The sequence below is a fragment of the Drosophila virilis genome, chromosome 3 (genome assembly GCF_030788295.1).
Source record: "Drosophila virilis strain 15010-1051.87 chromosome 3, Dvir_AGI_RSII-ME, whole genome shotgun sequence".
In the NCBI taxonomy this organism is placed as follows: domain Eukaryota; kingdom Metazoa; phylum Arthropoda; class Insecta; order Diptera; family Drosophilidae; genus Drosophila; species Drosophila virilis.
In genome coordinates this window covers 2,836,671-2,859,423 of record NC_091545.1, presented here as the reverse complement: position 1 = coordinate 2,859,423, position 22,753 = coordinate 2,836,671, and the positions used below count along the sequence as shown (strand labels likewise).

The 22,753-nt window shown below is 43.1% G+C and overlaps 4 protein-coding genes across 4 annotated transcripts in view; 3 read left to right on the top strand and 1 right to left on the bottom strand.

Moving 5' to 3' along the window:
- The first annotated feature begins 16 nt into the window (after positions 1 to 16).
- Positions 17 to 986, top strand: PDCD-5 (programmed cell death 5). The gene is made up of 3 exons (XM_002046147.4): positions 17 to 176; positions 440 to 560; positions 623 to 986. Exons 1-3 carry the CDS (start codon positions 126 to 128, stop codon positions 844 to 846), a joined length of 396 nt encoding a protein of 131 aa, XP_002046183.1. The 5' UTR covers positions 17 to 125; the 3' UTR covers positions 847 to 986.
- Positions 987 to 1,256: 270 nt separating this feature from the next.
- On the bottom strand, positions 1,257 to 3,362 carry Tmx3 (Thioredoxin-related transmembrane protein 3). Its single transcript, XM_002046146.4, has 2 exons — positions 2,206 to 3,362; positions 1,257 to 2,140 (listed from the first exon to the last, which is right to left on the bottom strand). Exons 1-2 carry the CDS (start codon positions 3,103 to 3,105, stop codon positions 1,751 to 1,753), a joined length of 1,290 nt encoding a protein of 429 aa, XP_002046182.1. The 5' UTR covers positions 3,106 to 3,362; the 3' UTR covers positions 1,257 to 1,750.
- A 170-nt stretch (positions 3,363 to 3,532) lies between these two features.
- l(3)72Dn (UTP4 small subunit processome component l(3)72Dn) lies at positions 3,533 to 6,006 on the top strand. The gene is made up of 3 exons (XM_002046145.4): positions 3,533 to 3,812; positions 3,878 to 5,723; positions 5,792 to 6,006. The coding sequence occupies exons 1-3, from the start codon at positions 3,682 to 3,684 to the stop codon at positions 5,909 to 5,911; spliced, it is 2,097 nt and encodes a 698-aa protein (XP_002046181.1). The 5' UTR covers positions 3,533 to 3,681; the 3' UTR covers positions 5,912 to 6,006.
- A 12,097-nt stretch (positions 6,007 to 18,103) lies between these two features.
- The window catches only part of LOC6623419 (uncharacterized protein DDB_G0271670), a 75,508-nt gene continuing 70,858 nt past the window's right edge, over positions 18,104 to 22,753 (top strand). Inside the window, exon 1 of the mRNA XM_032435102.2 lies at positions 18,104 to 18,512. The gene's annotated coding sequence lies outside the window, so the exon portion shown is untranslated. The remainder of the gene's footprint in view (positions 18,513 to 22,753) is intronic.

Sequence of the window (22,753 nt, the reverse complement as noted above, 5' to 3'; positions counted from 1 at the left end):
TTGTCAGAGTGAAACGATTGTATCGATACACTGCCTACCGGAGAACAGCGAAGTTTTTGGTTATTTATTTTTTATAATAAATAACTTTTTATATATATAAATTTCAATACATAAAATTTAACAACATGTCGGATGGAGATTTGGATGAATTGCGCGCAAAGCGTATGGCACAATTTGTAAGTAGAAAACAATGTGCTTAGCAAACGCCGCTCGCTGCCGAATGCCAAAAATAGCCAAAAAAAAAAAAGTTTAAATATAATGAAAAATAAATTATAAAGTTGTGATGCTGCACAAAGAGCAAAACCATAATGCGCAATGCTATGCAAGCAGTGTCTGTTTGTATGACTCATTATTGTTGTTATTGTGGCGGCATACTCACGGCACACCTGTGCGGGAAAGGGTATGCCCTAATCGATATACTCTGTAATTGTTCATGCAGGGCGGCGGCGGTGGCAGCGATGCCGAAAAACAACAGGCCCAACAGGAGCAGATGCGCGCCCAGGAGGAAATGAAGCACTCAATTCTCTCCCAAGTGCTCGACCAACAGGCACGTGCACGACGTAAGTAAACTGACTGCAGCCACTGTACAGTGAAGCCACGCTAATGTCAATCTCCATTGCAGTCAACACACTGAAAGTGAGCAAGCCGGAAAAGGCGCAAATGTTCGAGAACATGGTCATACGCATGGCCCAAATGGGCCAGGTGCGCGGCAAACTGGACGACGCCCAATTCGTGAGCATCCTGGAGAGCGTCAATGCACAAATGCCACAGAGTAAATCCACCGTCAAGTACGATCGTCGCCGTGCAGCCATAGACAGTGATGACGATGAGGACTATGGCTGCTGATTTTGGCTGGAATCGAAAATCAACTGAAACCTAACTTAAGTTTTCCCTGTACACAACCGAATAGAGATCGAAACAAACGTGCTTTACAGATTCTACGAAATTATCAACTAATCTTTATTAAACTAAACAAAATGTCGAAATGTCTCAGGATGTCGTTGAAATTATATGTATGCATGCTTGCAGACAAATTCTGAGAGCTTGCCATATATGAATGTATATTGCTTTAGGTTTCTATCTGAGACATATATGAAAGAGTTGAGAAAGAGTCTTGGAAATCAAAAAGAGCTTTATCTCATAATAAAACATCTAATCCATAGTTTTGCCAATTGTTCCATAGTCGATCAGACTTCGCTCGGCCATATGTTAGCAATGTGAAGCTCGTAATTCTAAAATCAATTCGGTTTCTCGTCTACAAACTCAATTTTCTACTTTTAACAGCAGCGACAACAGCTGTGTAATATAATCGTTCGATCCGTCTGACAAAAAGGAGAATCTTTGCAAAGTTTTTAAAAGATAACCATAAGGAAATAGTTAACATAAAAACAGACAGAATATACTTGTTGACAAAGTTATAATACTTTCAGCAAGTGTTAAAAGCCACTACAAAATCTCGAAATCTCTTGGCGAAGTCGCCAAAATGAGGGAACGACCCTCCGCGAGACGGAATAGAAATTATTCCTAAATTCGTTTAAGCTCAAACAAGGCGATACACAACAAATAAACAGACAGTTAAAGAATTTCGCATCGCACACGAAATCATGAATCGGAATCTCTAAAAGCAAAATGTAGTTTATGACGTTTAAACTAAGACTAGATTTTGGGTTAATGCAAAAGTACATTACGAAAAGAGCATGGTGAGAAGCGAGAGCACGAGATTGCAATGAATTTTTGGCAGCAGCCAGTTTTACTCCTTCTTCTCGTGATCCTCGTCCTGCTCCTCCTCGGTGACCAGACAGTCGCCACAGAAAATCGAGTACATGATCAGCGATAGAAAGCCCAGCGGCAGGCCAAAGATGACGGTCATTAGCACGGGATTGCCGCGCCACATCTCGCGCAGGGAACGCTTCAGCTCGAAGAGCGCCCGATTGACGCGCACGAAATAGGTGTCGCCGCCGTAGGCTGTGGCGCTCTCATTGCCGATGGACTCGAGGAATAGGTGGAGAGCCTGCGGCGTCATCTGCAGCGGATCGTCCTCGGGCAGATAATGATGCTGCGTCGTCGAGTTCAACGCTATCAAATGGGGCGTGGGCAATTGGTCCAATATAATGGAATGTGCTATCGACGGTTCGCCAATCTGTTTGGAGATTCAAAGCAGTTGAAAAGGCATTGTGACAAGGATTGTGTTAGGCATGTGCTCACCCAGCCGAACTGGAATTTATCGTGATAGCGCGGACGATGCTTGCGTATAACGCCCTCGACCATGTCACGAAACTCCAGCTCATGTGTGGCTATCTGACTGAGTTTGTCCTCCTGGACGACGGCGAGCACCAGGAACTTTTTGGTCTTGAGCAGCTGATGGATATTGAAACGCGTCACCTTCGGGAAGAGCGTAAAGCGCTCCACATTGACCCACTGGAAAATGGTTTCATTGACATCGTTCGGATCCATTTCGTGCGCCACATGACCGTGTGGATAGAAATGATGCTGTTCCTCCTTATACACAATCACCGCAGGCAATTGCTCGAAATCAAAATGCTGTGCGGCAATATCCTCGCTGGTCGCATAGAAGAAGCCGTGCTCCTGATAGCCCTCGGCGGCGGCATAGTATGTGTCCCAGACAATGCCCTGCTGCGGCCCCACAAACATAAAGAAGATCGTGTGCGAGCCCTTCAGCATATCCACGCTGTCCGTGCGCGTGACCAGCTGCACCGGTGGCCCGGACATGCGCAGCGCATAGTCGACCAGCTCGTCCTTGCTGCGATCCCCATTATAAACGAACTCCATGTTGCCCTTGATGAACATTATGGTCGGATAGCCGCGCACCTTGAATTCCCTGGCAGCTGCCGGATATTTGGTGCAATCCAGCCGACCCACACGCACATTGGTCGCGTGCAGAGCCTGCGCGATGAGCGCAAAGATCGGCTCCGTTTTCTTGCAATAGCCGCACCACGGTGCATAAAACATGACCAGCCATTGGCCCTCATGGCGTACGTCGATGAAGCGATCGCTCAGCTCCAGGACACGCGACGATATGGCCGGTGTGCCGAGCACCAGCAGGAACAACAATGCCAGACACAAGCTCCAGAAAGATGCGTACATGTTGTTGTTGTTGTTGTTGATGCTGCTCTTGTTACTGGTGTGTGGTAATTGCAATTAGTGTTATTGCATAATCTCGTTTGCTTATTTACACTTGGCACATTGTCATCAATATAATTAAATTAGCAATTGGTAATTTTTTCTAAAAACCGCAAAAAACTACCCCCATATTCTTTTGTTTAGTTCAATTGTGAGCTAGTTTAATTGTGAATTGCAGCACATATCGATTGCAATTGATATTGTGAATGGTCCGGCACTAGCTTAACAATAACTGACAGTTTTGCAAGCGTTTGATTCATTGCAGCATAGCATACTATCTTCATTGTGTGTGAAACACACAGAAATATAAATCACTCACTTGCACAATTAATTATTCAAATGTCGCCTAGTTTATTGCAGTGTGAACCACTGTGCATATCGATAGCAATAACTATCGTTTGCCCGTGCTGTGAATGGCATTGTTTACATCGCGATTGACGCGATCTGGCAACGCCAATAGCAGCAAGCACCACAACGCGCTCGACGCACGTGCGAATGTATATATTTTAAAGTAAAACTAAAATATCAACAAGTTTTACAATGAAAGCAGACGTGCCCGATAAATCCGGGGGCACCGCCCAAGTGCACAATGTACGCTTCTATACAATCAAGCCGCGCGGCATAGTCTGTTTGGCGTACAGCAAAGTGCTCAAATGCCTCGCGCTTAGCCGGTGAGTGAAAATTTAATTTAGTTATGAAATAATAATAATTGCCATTATCTGCGCTTTATTCTCAGCGAGGATGGCTCCATTGAGCTGTGGAACATGCACTTCGCGCCATTTCTGGAACGCGTCATACAGCTAACCCCCGAATCGCAGGTGGAGAGCCTGGCCTGGGCGAGCAAGCGCCTCTTCTCGGTGGATCTGACGGGCAAACTGATCGAATGGGACTTGACTACGCTGCAACCACGTCGCGAACAGTCACCCACTGGCAATGCACTGTGGTGCCTGGACGTGAACAGCGCCGAAACGGAGCTGGCTGTCGGCTCCGAAGAGGGACACATCAACATCATGAGCATTGAGCAGGACGAGATCAACTACAAGCTGTTGTTCAGCAAGCAAGATGGACGTGTGCTTTGCTGCAAGTTCGACAAGCCGGGCAAGCGTCTGGTCACCGGCACAATGGGTGCTGTGCGCATCTGGAGCGTGGCCAAGGGCCATACACTGCACACGATGACACTGTCCGACCGGAATGTGATTGTTTATTCGCTGCAGGTGCTCAGCGACAACACGATCATTGCCGGCGATTCTGCTGGCTATGTGACCGTATGGAATGGCGCGAATGCGACGCAGCTGGAGTCGTGCAAGGTGCTCGATCGCAATGTGTTCGCCTTGGCGGTCAACGAGGAGGAGGATCGTCTGGTGTGCAGCGGCATGAAGCCACCCCTGATACGTGTCCTGAGCAAAACGCAAATCAAGCGCGAGGATTCCGTTTGCGAGCGCTGGATTAAGTTTCTGCAGCGCGAGGTGCACAGCCATTATGTCAAAGCGCTGCTGGTCATAGGCGATCGCATTGTGTCTGGCGGCCAGGATGGCTTGTTGTGCATCTCGTCCAGCACCAAGACGAGCGCCTATGTCGCCAAATATGCGCCCTATCTGCAGGGCAAAGCCGCCAGCTTGGCGCCCAGTGGCAATTTACTGCTGCTGCGCTATCCACAGAGCTTGGATCTGTGGCGTCTGGGCGTGCCGCGACCCGGCGAACGCCAACAACTCGGCCTGGGCAGTACGGAGCAGCTGCAGCTGGATCATACGCCCGAGAAGCTGTTGCAGCTAAACGTTGCCGCCCACAAGTTTATACAGGCTGCGGCCATTTCGCCGGACGGCAACTGGATATGCTATTCCACGGCCCAGGAGCTGCGCCTGAGTCGAGTGCAGCACGAGCCGCTGGGCTTGCAGCGGCTGACAACGGATTTGCCTGCCGAACTGGAGCCAGCCAGTTTTATTGGCTTCTTCAAGACACAGCAGCAGCCGCAGCAGCAGCAGCAGCAGCTGTGGCTGATACACGGCTCCAGTCGACAGTTGCGCTGTTTTAGTCTGGATGAGCAGCAGGTGAATTTCCTATACAGTCAGGATTTGAGTCCTGAGATTAAGACGCCAATTAGCCTGGTGGAGGTGTCGCCGTGTGGCAAATATCTGGTGGTGGCTGCCACAAATCATTTGATTGCCGTTTGGCAGCTGCGCGGCAAGAAGGCCAAGCATTTGCTCAATTTGCCGCGCTATAAAGCTGGCACCACGGCGCTGGCCATGCACGAGAACAGCTCGCGTCTGGTGGTTGCCTACGCGGATGGACGTATTGTGGACTATGATCTGCAGGAGCGTCGCTTTGTATGCGAGACCGCTGAGCATTTTGTGCCCAATGCGCACTTGCACAGCATTCGCGGCCTAATGCTGGATGCACAAAACCCCAACATAGTTATGGTCTATGATGAGGTGCATCTGTATGTGCTGGAGAGTTATCAGCCGGAGGAGCACACGCTGCACGCGCCCCAGACAAAGGCCAAGCGGCTGAGCAAGTCGGCCAGCGATGCGCGCGAGACAGCCAAACTGAAGAGCTATCGCCTCAAGGTGCGATTCAATCGTCAGGTAAATTGATTATTAAACAATTTTCGCTACCTGCAGCTTATTAAATCTTGAACTTCGCTTTCTTGCAGCATCTGTTGCAGGTGTGCCGCCTAGGCGCCAAGGAGCTGGTCACCATCGGCGTGCAGACCAAGAATCTGCTGGCACCGCTGCCGCCGCCCTATCAGCGCAAGAAGTTCGGCGTCGCGTAAAGCACACGCCCTACAGTAGTCTCTAGTTAAGTTGTAAATGCGAAAGAATAGAAAAACTGTTGTTCTTCATGTTAATAAACTGAGTTTTAAGCACACTTCTGTTTCGCCTTTGCCTTTTGTACAGTGTTGCGCATTCAGCTACTTTCTAGCTAAATAGCTAGTTTTTCGCATGCGAATGACAAAGTCAGACTACTTTATTTATTGTCAATCTATGCCTGAAAAGCGAATTGAGCAACATATTCAAATTTTGTCAAGAAAATTGTGTAAAGCATAGATTAAAATAGCTCCGACTTTATGATGTATATATAATCCAGATCTATCAGCTGAAAAGCATAGCAGAAGATATCTCCTAGCCCATAAGATATATATATATATATTTTCTAGATAAGCTACCTAGTCTGATTCTGGCAAAGTCTCAGTCTCCCAGCTAAATAGATTCGTCTTTCTGTTGCAGGCAGTACAAATGTCGGACTCAGCCGAATCAGAGTACTATATTATATAGCTGGCATGGAAATGTTTATCAAGATAACTTGATCATGATATGTAAGCCATATATTGTAAATATTTGGACTGATATATCATAAAGATCTATAGGAAGAATCGATGGACAAATTTTGTTTAGGTTTAAAACATTTTTCTGACCCACCATTTTTTAGTTTCCCAAATCCTTCTATATATTATCCACATTCAATGTGTTCTCTCATATAGATCTATAGTTAGGATCGTTAAATTCTTTTCTGGCTAATTGTTTTGTTTTTTCAACTTTGTATTTTCCCTAACCTTCTTATGTTTTTTTGAAATCCTATTCTATCATATAGGCCTATTGGAAGAATCGGTCGAAACTCAGGAATTAGGAGCTTGACATATCAAGCCTATTTTCCATATCTCGAGAAGGATATTTGATTAGCCGTTCTCTCTTGAATTCAGCTAGTTTTTAAAAGTGAGCAGCTCTGGCTTTGTGTGCGAAATTTGTCCAGAAATTTGTCGCTGTCCAGGTCCACAGTGGATACGGATACGGATACGGGCTCGGGGTCGGGCACGGGTACGGTGCACACTCGCTATATGGCAAATGTGCTGCAATTCGTTTCGTTTCGTTTTGTCGCTGGCATTTTTGCTGTAATTGTTGTTCGCTTGTATTTCTGTTATTTTTCTTTTTTTTTGTGCTCTTTTTTTTTTTTTTTTGGTTTTACACTGTCTAGCCAACGTCTAGACAAGTGCATACCACACAGACAGTCGAAAACGAACACACACAGCGAGTGGGTAAGGGTGGAAGGGCCGGTGAGAGACGGACCGAACGAGAGTCTGTTTGTTGCACAATTCAACTTTTAGCTCAAAAACTCATTGCCCAACTCGGCCGATGAGGTGCCCCGGCAACCCCTCTTCCCCCTCTGACTGTGTGGGTTCGTGTCCGTGTCTGTGGCTAAAAGTATCCTGCAGCCATATTCCAATGCACTTTTTTTTCTTTGCCTCCTGTGGGTTTCTCTCTTGTATTTGCATAAAAAAAGATTTAGTTTCTTTTTTTTTTGGCATCCGTTTTCCTGCTGCGGTTGTGGGCGTGCCTTTTGGGCATTTGTCGGCCGCATTTGCATAGAAAATGTGCACAGTACCAGCCAAATGGACATAAATAATGTGACTGATGGAAATTGTTTAGCTTTTAAAATCGACGTCAAATATTGAAGCTTGAGTTGCAATGACATTAGCTAAAAGTGGCAATGAAGCTTTAGGATTCAGTAAACAAAAGCTTCCGAGTTCTTGAGCGTAGTTCAACTTGTTTTAAGCTGAAAGCTTTCAAAGCTTTCCAAATATTTAATAATGCAAGTTGGAGATTTTAGGTGTCATTATTTAGGCTTAAAGTTCTGCCAGTCAATTAGGGTTGAAAGCTTTTAAGATGACCCTTGACCTTTCGGTCTAAAGCTCCAATAAGAAAGTCAGCTGATTTATATTAAAGTGTTTTCACGTCTGTTCCATTAGAGTAGCTTAAAGAAGAATACAACTAACTAAATTTAAAGCTTTTATGTGCTTACAAATTCGTTTTAAAAACTTGTGTAAAGGAATCCATTAGAGAATCCATGCACTCTAAAAGCTTTTCTATTAAAGCTTTTATTTTAATTGAAAGTAGTTAAAAAGTTTGTGGAACTGCGAAACTGTGAAACATTTGGACACTGGGTGAAAAGCTTTAAGCACTCAATCTAGCGAATATGTGGAGACTTCACTGTACTCGAGCCTGGCTTTGTTGTCAAGCAAATGTTACGCATACGCCACGTGCGATACATTTAAAAAGAGCTCGCGCCCAACGTGTACCGGAATTCAATCACGCCCTTTTGGCCAAGTTGAGGCATTAAAATGCACTTAAGCAACGCGGCTCAAACCACGATCGAGACGGCTGGAGCAGAGGCAGCTGAGCGAGCAGTGCGGATAGGCGGCTGAAACTTATGCAAACTACGCGACCAAATACAACTAAAGTCGCAGTCGAAGTCGAAGTCGAAGTCTACATAGGAGTCGACTGGAGTCGCGTCTAGACAGCCAGTAAAAACTTTGACGCCGGGCAAAACTTTGGCGCTGCCAGCAAAAACAAGTGTGAGTATGCCTGGCGGGCGTGCCCGACTAGTGGATACCCTGTCTGTCTATATCCCTGGTTCTTTTTGCCCTTAGTCACACATTTTGAAAAACAACTTCTTGAAGAACTTCTTTGTATATATTTTTATCCATTTTAGGACCTTAAAACTGGCCTTGTATTGCAAAGACGATCACGTTTATGGCATGCTTTTTGCTATATTTTAAGCGCATGATGATGCCCTCTTCTGATTGTCCCAAGTATTTGAATAACTGCAGTATACCCTCCTTGAAAATCGATATTTATCGATATTGGTGAAAGTGAAGTTATTTATTGCAAGGATGATCACGACTTTGATTTGTGTTCAGGATACTTTCTAGGCAGGGAAATAAACTCATTCGTTTGTCATAAAAATGTACGGAACTGCAATATACCCTGTTTTCACCAATTGACTACAGGGTATACGGACAACAATGCAGCCGAAGCGGCGACAATAGATTTTGTGCCTTGCGAGTTGCGAGTCGCGCTTTTGAGCCGCGCGTCTCCGGGTCTGGGGCGAAAAGTTTAACGCGCTGACACGGCAGACATTGTGACGACGCGGCGAATGGGAACAATGCCTCAAATTGACATTTAATTGGTTTGCAAATTAGCCGTTGCCAGGAAGTGAAAACACGCCTCCAGCTGGAGACGCAGCTGGAGCTGGAGCAGGAGAAGACGCAGGAGCAGCCGCATTGGAATGCAGCCACAAATGATGCAGTGAGTCTGGCTGCTTGGTTAATTGCAGCGGTGCTAATCAAGCCACAGCTTAAAGGTTGCATGGGCGTGGCAAATCCAAATGCCGCCCAAATAAACAAGGACGCGCAAATTGGCCGCTAATGAACGAAATGAGATAAAGCTTAATTTGCATTTAATAATATTAACGCGTCGCTTGTGGCACATAAAAGTGGCAACAATTTCAGAGAGGAGCGTGAGAGTAAAGCGGAGAGGTGGAGGGGGGGGGGGGGGGGGGCTGGTGCAGACAGCAAGGGACAAGAGCATAAATCGCATGCGGTTGCCATGACTGCAGCGACGACCCCTGCAGCGGTCTAGACAGGCGAGACAAGGTCTGCTGCTGCTGCCAGAGGACAATCTAAGGACAAACGTGGCTGTCTGCGCCAGTGCCGGGTGCCTGGAGGGTGGGGAGGAGGCGGAAAGCTGTGGCCAGGGGGGCCAGCTCGTAACTTTTGAATGCAGCTCAAGCTGATTGAATTTTATGCTCATACCCAAAAAAAAAAAAAAAGAAAAGGAAATCAACTTAAATGGCAACGTGATAGCAACAGTCCCTACCTCCCGCCACGGCCCCTGTCACCCACCCAGCCCCTGTTCACACGTCGAGCTCTACAATTGAATTGCATTGTGGCTCCTCTCTTTGTCCACAAATTAAGCGGGAGTTGCAGCTGCAGCAACGGACATTCTAAGGTCAAAGTGGAAGCTGCAACTCTTATCAGTGGCAGCTGCAGAGTGGAGGGGCGGCAGGCGGAGCCGCAGCCGGGGGGGTATTACCTCAATGCTAGTTGGCTTCTCTGGCTTTTAACTGTGCTGCCCGTCAGCAACTTGGCGCACTTTTGTACCCCATTGAATTGTGTCCTTTCAAAGGACAAATGAACAATAAACCGCGGCGCTCACGCATTGACAAATCTGAGCGAGAGATGGCCAGAGATGGGGAAAGGGGCGGGGTGGAGTAGTTGCCACAGGGCGGAACGCATCCTAATGCACACTCGTGTCATATGCTGCAGCTTCCTGAAAGCGCAGTCGAGACGCTCAAAGTTGCAGTTCTTATGCGAAAAAGTTGTGTTCGCATGAGAAAGACTTCAATAAAATATTAAACGCAGCTACTAAAGTCTTAAGTTAAGCAAATTAACTTAAATAAAGTAGCTAAGGCTACATACAGAGGTAAAGAAAACTATTTAAAAAAACATGAGCATTGGATACAAAAAAAGAATGGAAAATAAATGAAAATTAGCTGGAAATATTAGTTTAAGTTTTTTTCTGTTCTAGTTTTAAGTACAGAAGAACTTTGTATTACTTAAAAGCCTTGAAAATTGTAAATTAATAAAATTTGTAGACGATAGCTTGGGGCTTTTCAGCTTTTTTAAGTGCAGCAAAGAAGCGAAAAATTGAAATTGACTTAAGTTATTGCCAGCTTAATTAATTTTTGATAAAAAATATTAAGCATGGATTGACTTACCCGAGTTTTAAACACTTTTTCACTATTTATTCACATGATGTTGCAAGCTGAAAAAAAGTAGATAAATGTGTTAAAATTTGAGTATAAAAAAATAAGGCAATAAAACTTAACATAATATATTAAAACAAGTAAGAAGCTTAAGGCGGGGTCAGGTAACTATTAAATAAAAGATACTTGATCTGTTGATACTATTTTAGCTCTAGATCCTAAAACCTAAGAGAATTACTAAAAAAAAAACAGATTTCGATATACATTTATATCGATTACTTGGAAACGGGGCAAGTTATCGATTGTCGAAGAGAAACTCGTACTGCGCAAGCACTAGGCGAATCTAGCTCTTCAAGGTTCAAGGTTCTAAGATAGACGCTTTCGTACATACGGATACACAGACAGACAGACAGACGGACGGACAGTCAAACGAAACGATAGACAGATGATATGCATGGCTAGATCGACTCGGCTATTGATCAATAAGTTCCCGGAGTTTATTCTGAAAATTAAAAATACAAGTTAATTTTTATTTAAATCTATATTGAGATGCTGCCTTCTCTTATTCTACCACTTTGTATCTATTTTCAAGTTAAAAAAATTTAAAAAAATCTTATAAGCTTATAATGTCCATGTATTTGATTTAGTTGCAGCAGAGTATTCCCAACCCTCATTTGCTTTCAGTGCAAAGAACTTGCCTCTGCCACATTATTGGTACTTAGAACTCAACCTTTTTTTCAGATGCGCCTGTCAATTTATATTTGGTTTTGTGGAACTCTGCTAAATGCGAGTTGACAAATGATTTTTAGAGTTAAGTAGGGGTATTCCCGCAGTTAGTTGAGCTGCCAATTTATTTAGTGGTGCGTGCAAAATTGCGGTTATAATTTTAATGTTATTGTTGGCCACGCACTTTTTGAACACTTTCCACTTTTCGCCCCGCCCCCACTCAGTAAAAGCCCAACCACAACAAGAACAACAAAGAGAAGCGAAACGGAACGTGCAACAGTGTCTGTTGCATTGTTGCAATGTGTGTTGTTGTGTGTGATTTTGTGTACGCGCTTCGTTTGCAAGTGGCAACCACAATTTAATTAAGCCAACAAAACCAACAATGTGGCAGGCAAGGGGCAGATGGGGAGGGCACAAGCAGTATTAGCCCAGGCAACATCATTATGAGGCAGGGCCAAAGGCACCGCAACACGCGGATAGACACAAGCGTTGCGCTTGCTGCAAGTGCATTGGGGCGGGCGAAAGGCGGTGCGGGACGTGGCTGGGCACCAGCTGCAACTGCAACTGACCGCAAAAGTGCACTGAGCGAAAAACTGTATACGATATTCGCATATGAATCTAAGTTGAAATGCATTTCGTGTTGAGTATAATTATTTAATATTATTTCTTATTTAAACTAAATATATCGCATTCAAATCTCTTAATACTTTTTATACATTTTTATACCATACGCAGATGAATTTCGACTCAAAAATCGGTGATGAGATTTAAATGCCAGATTATTTTAGAGGGAAAACCATGAAGAAAAAGTCAAGCCTCGCGGAAATCGGTTGAGTTTTGACCGAGCTATGTACCAGCGAAATTTTGATCCATGTCAATATATGAATCTACAGGGTAAGAATTTGACATGAATTTCGACTAAAAATCGGTGATGAGATTTAAATGCCAGATTATTTTAGAGGGAAAACCATGGAGAAAAAGTCAAGCCTCGCGAAAATCGGTTGAGTTTTGACCGAGCTATGTACCAGCGAAATTTTGATCCATGTCAATATATGAATCTACAGGGTAAGAATTTGACATGAATTTCGACTAAAAATCGGTGATGAGATTTAAATGCCAGATTATTTTAGAGGGAAAACCATGGAGAAAAAGTCAAGCCTCGCGAAAATCGGTTGAGTTTTGACCGAGTTATCCACATGGGAAATATTGACCCATGTCTATATACGAATCCTAGAGGCACGATTTTGACATGAATTTCGACTAAAATATCGGTGATGAGATTTAAATGCCAGATTATTTTAGAGGGAAAACCATGAAGAAAAAGACAAGCCTCGCGAAAATCGGTTGAGTTTTGACCGAGTTATCCACATGGGAAATATTGACCCAGGTCTATATACGAATCCTAGGAGCACGATTTTGACATGAATTTCGACTAAAAAATCGGTGATGAGATTTAAATGCCAGATTAATTAAGAGGGATAACCATGAAGAAAAAGACAAGCCTCGCGAAAATCGGTTGAGTTTTGACCGAGTTATCCACATGGGAAATATTGACCCATGTCTATATACGAATCCTAGAGGCATGATTTTGACATGAATTTCGACTAAAAAATCGGTGATGAGATTTAAATGCCAGATTATTTTAGAGGGAAAACCATGAAGAAAAAGACAAGCCCCGCGAAAATCGGTTGAGTTTTGACCGAGTTATGTACCCGGGAAATTTTGACCCAGGTCTATACACGAATCCTAGAGGCACGATTTTGACATGAATTTCGACTAAAAAATCGGTGATGAGATTTAAATGCCAGATTAATTAAGAGGGATAACCATGAAGAAAAAGACAAGCCTCGCGAAAATCGGTTGAGTTTTGACCGAGTTAATTACCCGGGAAATTTTGACCCATGTCTATATACGAATCCTAGAGGCATGATTTTGACATGAATTTCGACTAAAAAATCGGTGATGAGATTTAAATGCCAGATTATTTTAGAGGGAAAACCATGAAGAAAAAGACAAGCCCCGCGAAAATCGGTTGAGTTTTGACCGAGTTATGTACCCGGGAAATTTTGACCCAGGTCTATACACGAATCCTAGAGGCACGATTTTGACATGAATTTCGACTAAAAAATCGGTGATGAGATTTAAATGCCAGATTATTTTAGAGGGAAAACCATGAAGAAAAAGTCAAGCCTCGCGGAAATCGGTTGAGTTTTGACCGAGCTATGTACCAGCGAAATTTTGATCCATGTCAATATATGAATCTACAGGGTAAGAATTTGACATGAATTTCGACTAAAAATCGGTGATGAGATTTAAATGCCAGATTATTTTAGAGGGAAAACCATGGAGAAAAAGTCAAGCCTCGCGAAAATCGGTTGAGTTTTGACCGAGTTATCCACATGGGAAATATTGACCCATGTCTATATACGAATCCTAGAGGCACGATTTTGACATGAATTTCGACTAAAATATCGGTGATGAGATTTAAATGCCAGATTATTTTAGAGGGAAAACCATGAAGAAAAAGACAAGCCTCGCGAAAATCGGTTGAGTTTTGACCGAGTTATCCACATGGGAAATATTGACCCAGGTCTATATACGAATCCTAGCAGCACGATTTTGACATGAATTTCGACTAAAAAATCGGTGATGAGATTTAAATGCCAGATTAATTAAGAGGGATAACCATGAAGAAAAAGACAAGCCTCGCGAAAATCGGTTGAGTTTTGACCGAGTTATCCACATGGGAAATATTGACCCATGTCTATATACGAATCCTAGAGGCATGATTTTGACATGAATTTCGACTAAAAAATCGGTGATGAGATTTAAATGCCAGATTATTTTAGAGGGAAAACCATGAAGAAAAAGACAAGCCCCGCGAAAATCGGTTGAGTTTTGACCGAGTTATGTACCCGGGAAATTTTGACCCAGGTCTATACACGAATCCTAGAGGCACGATTTTGACATGAATTTCGACTAAAAAATCGGTGATGAGATTTAAATGCCAGATTATTTTAGAGGGAAAACCATGAAGAAAAAGACAAGCCCCGCGAAAATCGGTTGAGTTTTGACCGAGTTATGTACCCGGGAAATTTTGACCCAGGTCTATACACGAATCCTAGAGGCACGATTTTGACATGAATTTCGACTAAAAAATCGGTGATGAGATTTAAATGCCAGATTATTTTAGAGGGAAAACCATGAAGAAAAAGACAAGCCCCGCGAAAATCGGTTGAGTTTTGACCGAGTTATGTACCCGGGAAATTTTGACCCAGGTCTATACACGAATCCTAGAGGCACGATTTTGACATGAATTTCGACTAAAAAATCGGTGATGAGATTTAAATGCCAGATTATTTTAGAGGGAAAACCATGAAGAAAAAGACAAGCCTCGCGAAAATCGGTTGAGTTTTGACCGAGTTATCCACATGGGAAATATTGACCCATGTCTATATACGAATCCTAGAGGCATGATTTTGACATGAATTTCGACTAAAAAATCGGTGATGAGATTTAAATGCCAGATTATTTTAGAGGGAAAACCATGAAGAAAAAGACAAGCCCCGCGAAAATCGGTTGAGTTTTGACCGAGTTATGTACCCGGGAAATTTTGACCCAGGTCTATACACGAATCCTAGAGGCACGATTTTGACATGAATTTCGACTAAAAAATCGGTGATGAGATTCAAATGCCAGATTAATTAAGAGGGAAAACCATGAAGAAAAAGACAAGCCCCGCGGAAATCGGTTGAGTTTTGACCGAGTTATGTGAATGGGAAATGTTGACCCAGGTGTCAATTTTAAGCTCAAACTCTTGAAAATTTCTCTGAGTGTAGGCATTGTAAAAAATGACTTGCTGTCGTCAGCATTAATGTGCCATTGTTGTTGTTGTTATTGTTGTTGTCATTCTTGTTGTTGTTTTTGTTGTTCGTCTAACGGGCTTCAGTTGAATGCTTAGCCTCAGCTAAGCCAGCCCCACAGCTGGCCCTCCTTTTAGTTAGTTGATGCTACAACAATGTTGTGGTAATAATTTAATTAAATTGAACGCTTTAAGTGATTTGCATTTTAAATTTCAATCAATATGTTGCAAGGCTGGCAGCAGCACCTGCCGCACAAGGAAGTCGTCTGGCGCCAAGCTGCACCTCGCTTCCTCCCTCGAGCGCCCCCCCCGTACCCTTCCTTGTCTGACCACACCTCGTCTAATCATGTAGTAACCATCCATGTCTGGGCACCGAACCAACCGTCGACTGTCAGCTGGCCAGCTCGGAAAATTGCTCACTTTGCTGGCGGAAACCATAAACCGTTGCAACGTGGTCAACTGTTGAGGCAAGCTGCAGTCCCAGTCTCTGGGCCTGCCCCTGCCCCTGCTCAACAATCGGAAGGATGTGTTGCCGGTCAACGCCCACTGTTCCAATTGCATTAAGTGCTAAATAACTTTGTCGCCTCGTTTTGCACTCGACTTTACGAATTGGCCAATTGGCAAATGGTGTGAATTTAATTTCAACGGCAGTCCGAGTCTTGGCCAAGCTACTGAGTATAACCAGAACTCATTTCCTCATGCAGCATGCAATGATTATCTTGGCTAATGTTTGTTCTTATCAGATGGTTCATATTTTAATAAGACTTATAAAATCCAATTGCTTTGTTTCTGCAGGTTTTTAACTTCTCTTTATACTCCTCTAAAACACTGTAAGTCTTCAGCTTCTTTCTTTCTTTCTAGATAGTTAGCTACTTCTTCATTTTGTTGTTGGCAAATGAAAAGAATAGTCCAATCTCTGCCGAGATTTTCAATCGATTGCTTAGATTACGTCAGCTGCTTCAGTCTAATTGTCTCCCAAAGCTGGGTACAGGGTATTCAATAGTCGTATATTTTTCTAGGCTAGCTTGTGTTTTTAGTTCTGCTGATTGCATTTCTTGTTTTTTTTTTTTTTTTTTGCTGTTGCTGTTGTTGCATAAAGTGCAGCTTTTCTTGTTGTAATTATTGCACACCAACTCCATCATCAGCCTCTTCATCATCATCATCAGCCTCTTCATCATCATCATCAGCAGCAGCAGCAGCAGCATCAGCATCATCTCGACGTGGGCATTGTTCTTGGCCATCCATTGCCAACATCATACTCCGCCTCCTCCTCCTCCTCCTCCTCCCCCTTCCACCTCCAGCATCTCGTGCTCATCGCCGTGTGGCGCGTCTCTGGCTCCTTCCGGCGTCAGTTTTGCCGTGGCAGCTTCCTGATTTTGGTTTAGGCGCCGGCAATGTCGGCTCCTACGGCACCCGGCTGCAGCGTCGCCGTCTGCCTATTTCGCCCAAAAAGGCGCAAGTCTAAGGACTTTTGTCTGAGTGGATTTCATAGTGCAGTTGCTTTTTTTTCACTCTCTCAGCTTAATTCATGCAATTTCACATGCACAAAATTTTCACGTGACTTCATTTTCAAATTTTCGTATTTTACAGACTTTTGCCTGACTGTGCAACACGAAAATAGCCTGGAATCCAACAAGAGTCATAAGCGACTCCCTTCCCAACCCCCCCGCACTCCCCGTGCCTCTCTATATATGCATGTGTATATATATATATATATATATATATATATATATATATATATATATATATATATATATATATATATATATATATATATATATATTTATGTATATATATATATATATATATATATATATATATATATATATATATGTTTATCTCGGCAGATCTGCTGCTAGAACACAAAAATGATGTTCTGTTGTCTTTTGGGTCTGCGTTTTGTATTTTTGGATTGCGGCTGCCTACGGGAGAGCCACAGCGAGAGGTAGGGAGAGGGAGAGGAAGAGATTTTACAACAAAACTTTGATAGCCATAATGAACGGGCCTCCTCCCCAACCGGGAAACATGCGAAGAGCCAAGGGGTTAGAATAGGAGCCCTTACATCGAGACCGGGACGGATGGGCGGCGTCTGTTAGGCGTGGCTGTAGCACGCTTCACGCTTGATTTTCATGTGGCTGTTGTTGTGTGACGGAGAGAGAGAGAGAGAAAGAGAGCGAGCGAACGAGAGAGAGAGGGCGAAACAGATGAGGAAAATGCTTTTCAATTTATTTTTAAGTACGAAAATAATTTTTGTTCACGCAAAATAAAAGCAAGGCACGACGCACGCCCGTCGCTGTCGTTGTCGTCGGCTTCGCAACCTCCCCCCCACCCCCAAATCCCCTCCCCCTACGGATCGTGTTCTATACCTATATATACATAATGTGTCTATATGCTGTTGCCGTCGTGTGAAATATTGGAGACAAGCGGGCACTTTTTATGTTAGCTGCAAAAGTTGTGTTCAGTACGGCGCAGGTTTGCGTAAAGATCGCAGCGCAGCGAAGTGCAGACTGCAATTGGGCTAAATAACGGTAGACGAAACAAAACCAGGCGAAACGAAACGAAACGCGTGCCCCACGCCCAACGCCCACTCGCACGCCCACATATACCTAAAATACATATAGATATTTATATATATATATATATATGTATATATATAAATTTCTCATTCATAATCAGTTCTTTTCAATATTTATTTTTGTGCGCTCGCGAAATAAACACGCAAACTAACTGTTGCAGCGCGTCGGTGTGCGTGTGTGTGTGTGTGTGTGCCTTGAGTGAATTTCAGTGCGTGCGTGCGTGTCCGTGTGTGTGTGTGTTTGTGCAGTTCCAGTTGAATTTGAAAATTCCAATTGGCATCCAACTAGACGCCTCATCGGAGCCACCGCCCGGCGCATTCTTCGCTGTCATGTGTGAAATTCTTCCTCGTCTCCGGCGGCGCTCTCTCCCAACCGCTTGATTAGCGCTCTCGGCTGGCCCCCGGGGGCCTGGTTCGGTTCGTTTCGTTCGGTTCGGTTCGGTTCGGTTCGGCACGGTTCGGTGCGGTCTTGGTTTTTCTTTTCGTTCATTTCGTTTCGTTTCGTTTCGATACTTATCTTTTTGTTTCTGCTTTATTTTGCTTTTGGGTTCGGTCCTTTTCGTCGCATGCGCCTGCGGCGGGCCATTGCGGTCTCGTGGTTTTCCATCGATTTACGCAGGAATTCACTGAATTTACGTTTGCTCAATGTCAAATTGGCGTTCGACTTTGGTATGCGCACACAACTACAAATACAACTAGAGTATAAGACTAACTACGGCAAGCCGAAGTGTTAATGCTCTAACATATTACGAAATTCGCTTTTACAATAACAAGACTAGAGCTGGTTGAGGTTATGTTTTTGCAATAAAGTTTTGAGCAAAATTTTATAGGTTAAAAAATATGTTTGTTCCTTAACATATTTATTACTTTACGAATTTCCCTATTTTATATATTCAAGAAAAGTTTTGTAATAAAACAATTTGAAAAGCATTTCCTCTAGACAGATAACATAATATTCCAACTGTCTCTACAGCAGCTTGATAATATAGTTGTTTGAGGTTATGAAAGAAAGACTTAAGTTTTCTTCTAGAGAAAAGATTTATAAGTTGGAGAAGAAAGATCTCCCAAAGAAGCCCCAAATGTTTTTACTATGCAAACTTGGCCAATATATGCATATGCCCAAAGTTAGGGCATTCGAACACAAAACACAACTTGTATTATCTGGTATCTATGCTCAACTAACAAATGCCACGCTGTTATCGATAACATTCTGTTATCGTTGCTGCACGTTGCACATTTCTTATTTCATTATTTTCTTCTTCTTGTTGTTGTTGTTGTTTTTTTGTTTTTGGATACCCTTTATTGTCGCCCCTCTCCCTTGCACTCATGCAAATTCCTGTGTTAGCGTCCGTTTCATTTTTGTTACCGAAATAAATGAAAGAATTTAGCGACTTGTTTAAAAATAAACTGGAATGTTTTTTCTGAATTGGCTAAAAACGCCTATGGCCAAATGTATTTGTTGTTGTGCGAGGCTTTCTTTCTGTCCTTCTTTTTATGTTTTTCTTTTATAACGTGCAAAAATATGGTATTTCCGGTCAAGTTGGATTAGTTGAAATACACGAAAGTACGCCCAATAAAATCTACCCAGTGCAAATTGTTTGCGACACACTGTGCGGCCAAAAGTTTTGGAGTTCGTAGCACTTGTCAGCACTTTATGGTATGGCTTTTTTTTTTGGATGTACTCTTATTAATTATGGGTCTGAGCGAGTTTTTATGATCGCACATAAATTGCAACTTAACGTTGATCCCAGAAGCAGGAGCCCGTGACGTGATAAAAAAAGGAAAAAGAAGACAGAAGCTGGCGGGGAGAGGAGGAGAGCAGGGAGTGGGCAAATGAAGAGGCAATCAAATAAATTGCAAGAAAACAAAAAACAAAAACACAAAACAACAACAGACAGCAGAAACAACAAACACAGAAAGCCAGACAACAACAACAAACGAAAAGGAGATCAACAACGAAACGTAACGAAACAGTAGCCGCACTCAGCGCAGCCTAATTGTGAAGAGGAGAAGGAGAATGAGGAGAAGGAGAAGGAGAAAGAGGAGGGGGAGGAGGAGGAGGAGGAGAAGGAAGAATAAACTGTCGGGCTGGGGGGGTGCTGGAGACAATAACATTTGCCAGTGTAAATGATGATTATAATGAAGATGATGATGAAGATGATGATTATAATGAAGATGATGATGATGATGAGGTCGCTGATGATGATGATGATGACGGGGCTGTCTGCTGCTGTTTCATACGCCAGGAATTTCAATAAGAAAACAAAAACAAGAAAGAACAACAGCATTTGCGGCACACCGAATATTGAATACTCTTTTGGACTGATGAGTGCATGTGATATCTTTGCACATATCTGAGCAGAATTTGATAAAGATATCTTGGGAAATAGAAAATTTATCTATACAAAAAGGAACTTTAAGATAAAACTGCGAACTGAAAAGATGGAGCTGAGGCTGGAATTGCAAGCTGCCGCGGCTTGGGCCTTAAATTGTGCTGCATATTTGCAGATCAACTTAACGTTTTATTAAAATTGCATGTTGATGTGGCACCCGCTCACTACCCCCCTCCCTCCCATCCCTTCTCTTGTGCCCAGCTTGGCTGTGCAACAATCTGTCTCTGCCACGTTTTGGGGCGCAACAAAACGAAATGCCAGCGATGATCATGCCACATATTAAAAGCAGCAGTCAAATTGTCCATCCAACTGAATGTCAGACTGTCTGACTGTCGGTCGATCTGTCTGTCAGTTTGACTGTCAGTTTAACTGTCTGTCTGTCAGCTGCTCTTTGGGCGCGACTCCAAAGACAATTAGTGAGTCGAACAGAAGCTCAGGTTTCTCGAGATGTTTGTGGGTCTGCGCGAAGGGCTGGTAGTGGGGGCAGGGAAGGGTCTGGCGGGGCGTAGACTGAGTTGTTGTCTATATCTAAATCGTGCATCATGAATACAAAATGCCAGGCAAAAGTCATTCCACCTTTGTCTGGCTCTGTCTGGCTGTCTGCCGGCAGAGTCGGGCGGGGCGGTGCAGAGCGGGACGAGGCGTGGGGCAAAAGGGGGCACAAACACAGCAAGTATGCCATTAATTTAGCTACTTTAATTTTAGCCTATTTTTGTTGTCGCTTGTAATCTTTCGTCATACAGAGGCAGGCAGCAACAACAACAACAACAGCAACAACAATAACAAATGTACGGCAGAGGCAATGCAACAGGCGTGGCAGGGCGGAGACAAGACACACAAGCATAACAACCAAAGGAGGCGCGCACTGTGCGTTGTTATGCCCTTTCTGAGAGTATTTGAACTATGTCATTAAATATGTAACGCATAGAAGCAAACATCTCTGACCCTATAAAGCATATATATTATGGATCTCCGTCAATAGAAGTTTCCCTATGCTCGTCTTATTCTTTCGGACTGTCTCTTTCTCTGCAAACTGATCTCTCATTAGTTTTCTTGCTGCGGACAATATATATATCAATAGTCAGCTGGATCAGGCAACTATATCATATAGCTTATAGAATATATTAGCATATAGTTACCAAAGGAACAATCCCTCCCAATTTATGTCCTGAATCTTTCAATCTTAACTAAGCTCTGCATTCAAGATTTTCAATATAAATCAGCCATATATTATAGACATCGGTTTACTATATCTATACAGCTTTGTATATCTATATAAGTTATATTCGCAATATAAGTTTCTTGTATGACAAAGCATTCTTTTCGTCAACATATCTTCCAGAACCAGAACTCAGCAATTAAGACCTTTGCAATGCGCCTCACATATCCACAAGAGTATTTAATCTTCGGTCTTTGTCTTTCCTTTCTGCTTGTTGTTCTTATGTTTTTGTATATTTAGAAAAAGAAGGAAAGAAAATTGTTTCGCAACGACAACGTGGATGATAATAAAACTGAAGTCGCGCGAAGTGCAACATAAATTTACTCAAAATATTGCACATACGCAACGTGTGCGCCGTGGACTCTATTTGCCTTTGTCTCTGGCGGCAATTGGCAAAGAGTGCCGGCACACACACACACACACACACACTCGCACACACACACACACACATGTTTCGTTATTTATGCCCGCGTCTGTTGCTGATCTACGCCCAGCGTTTCCGCCCCCCTCCCACCGCCCGTCCTCTAAGTGCTGCACATTAGGCGGTGCTCTCGGCGGCAGTGGGAAATTATGTTGCGACAGAAACATTGAAACAAGGACAGACGACAGAAACGAAAACAACAACAAAAGGCAGCAAAAAAAAATAAATACAAAAAAAAAGTAGACCTAAAAGTGGGCGACCACACAACAGAGCGCACTGAGAGAAAAAGTAGAGTGTGTTCATTTTTAATTTTTGAGAAAATTACGTATACGTAATTTGAATTTGATTTGAAACTCTGTGAAGTGTGCTGAAAAGGCAACTGCTTATGAAAATACGTTTGTGGCTACACTTTAAGAAAAGTTAGTTACATTTTAAAGCACGGCTAACAGTTTGAGAGCAACAGGGTAATATTCATTTTACGTATACGGCGACTGGCTTTCAAAAAAACTAAAAATTACCTTCAACTTTACGTTTGGCATCGCATATTAACAGACAGTTACTGTTACAGTTTGAGAGTCACAGAGATATATGCACGAAGCTAATGCTGTTTAGAAGTCGCAATTGAAATGCAACTCTGCTTAAGTCACAGTTTGAAATTCGCAGTTTGAGAGTCAGTGTCTTGAAGACAACCTTTTAAATGAAGGATTCCAGAGTCAAAACATATAATACACAGTTTTCGATTTCGAGCTTTTACCAAAGTCTAAAGCATTAATTTGACAGGCTTCATATAAGCAAATTTTCAGTCGATATACAGTGAAAACTCTTTTGAGTAAAGCTACCAGTGGAAACAGGGTATTTATCTAGTTAGAAAATGCGA

Excerpts from the sequence above, each read along its gene's own strand:
- PDCD-5 (XM_002046147.4), top strand. The coding sequence starts at position 126 with ATGTCGGATGGAGATTTGGATGAATTGCGCGCAAAGCGTATGGCACAA. Across the intron at positions 177-439 it reads CAAAGCGTATGGCACAATTT|GGCGGCGGCGGTGGCAGCGA; the intron begins GTAAGTAGAAAA and ends TTGTTCATGCAG. Across the intron at positions 561-622 it reads CCAACAGGCACGTGCACGAC|TCAACACACTGAAAGTGAGC; the intron begins GTAAGTAAACTG and ends TCTCCATTGCAG.
- Tmx3 (XM_002046146.4), bottom strand. The coding sequence starts at position 3,105 with ATGTACGCATCTTTCTGGAGCTTGTGTCTGGCATTGTTGTTCCTGCTG. Across the intron at positions 2,141-2,205 it reads ATAAATTCCAGTTCGGCTGG|ATTGGCGAACCGTCGATAGC; the intron begins GTGAGCACATGC and ends ATCTCCAAACAG.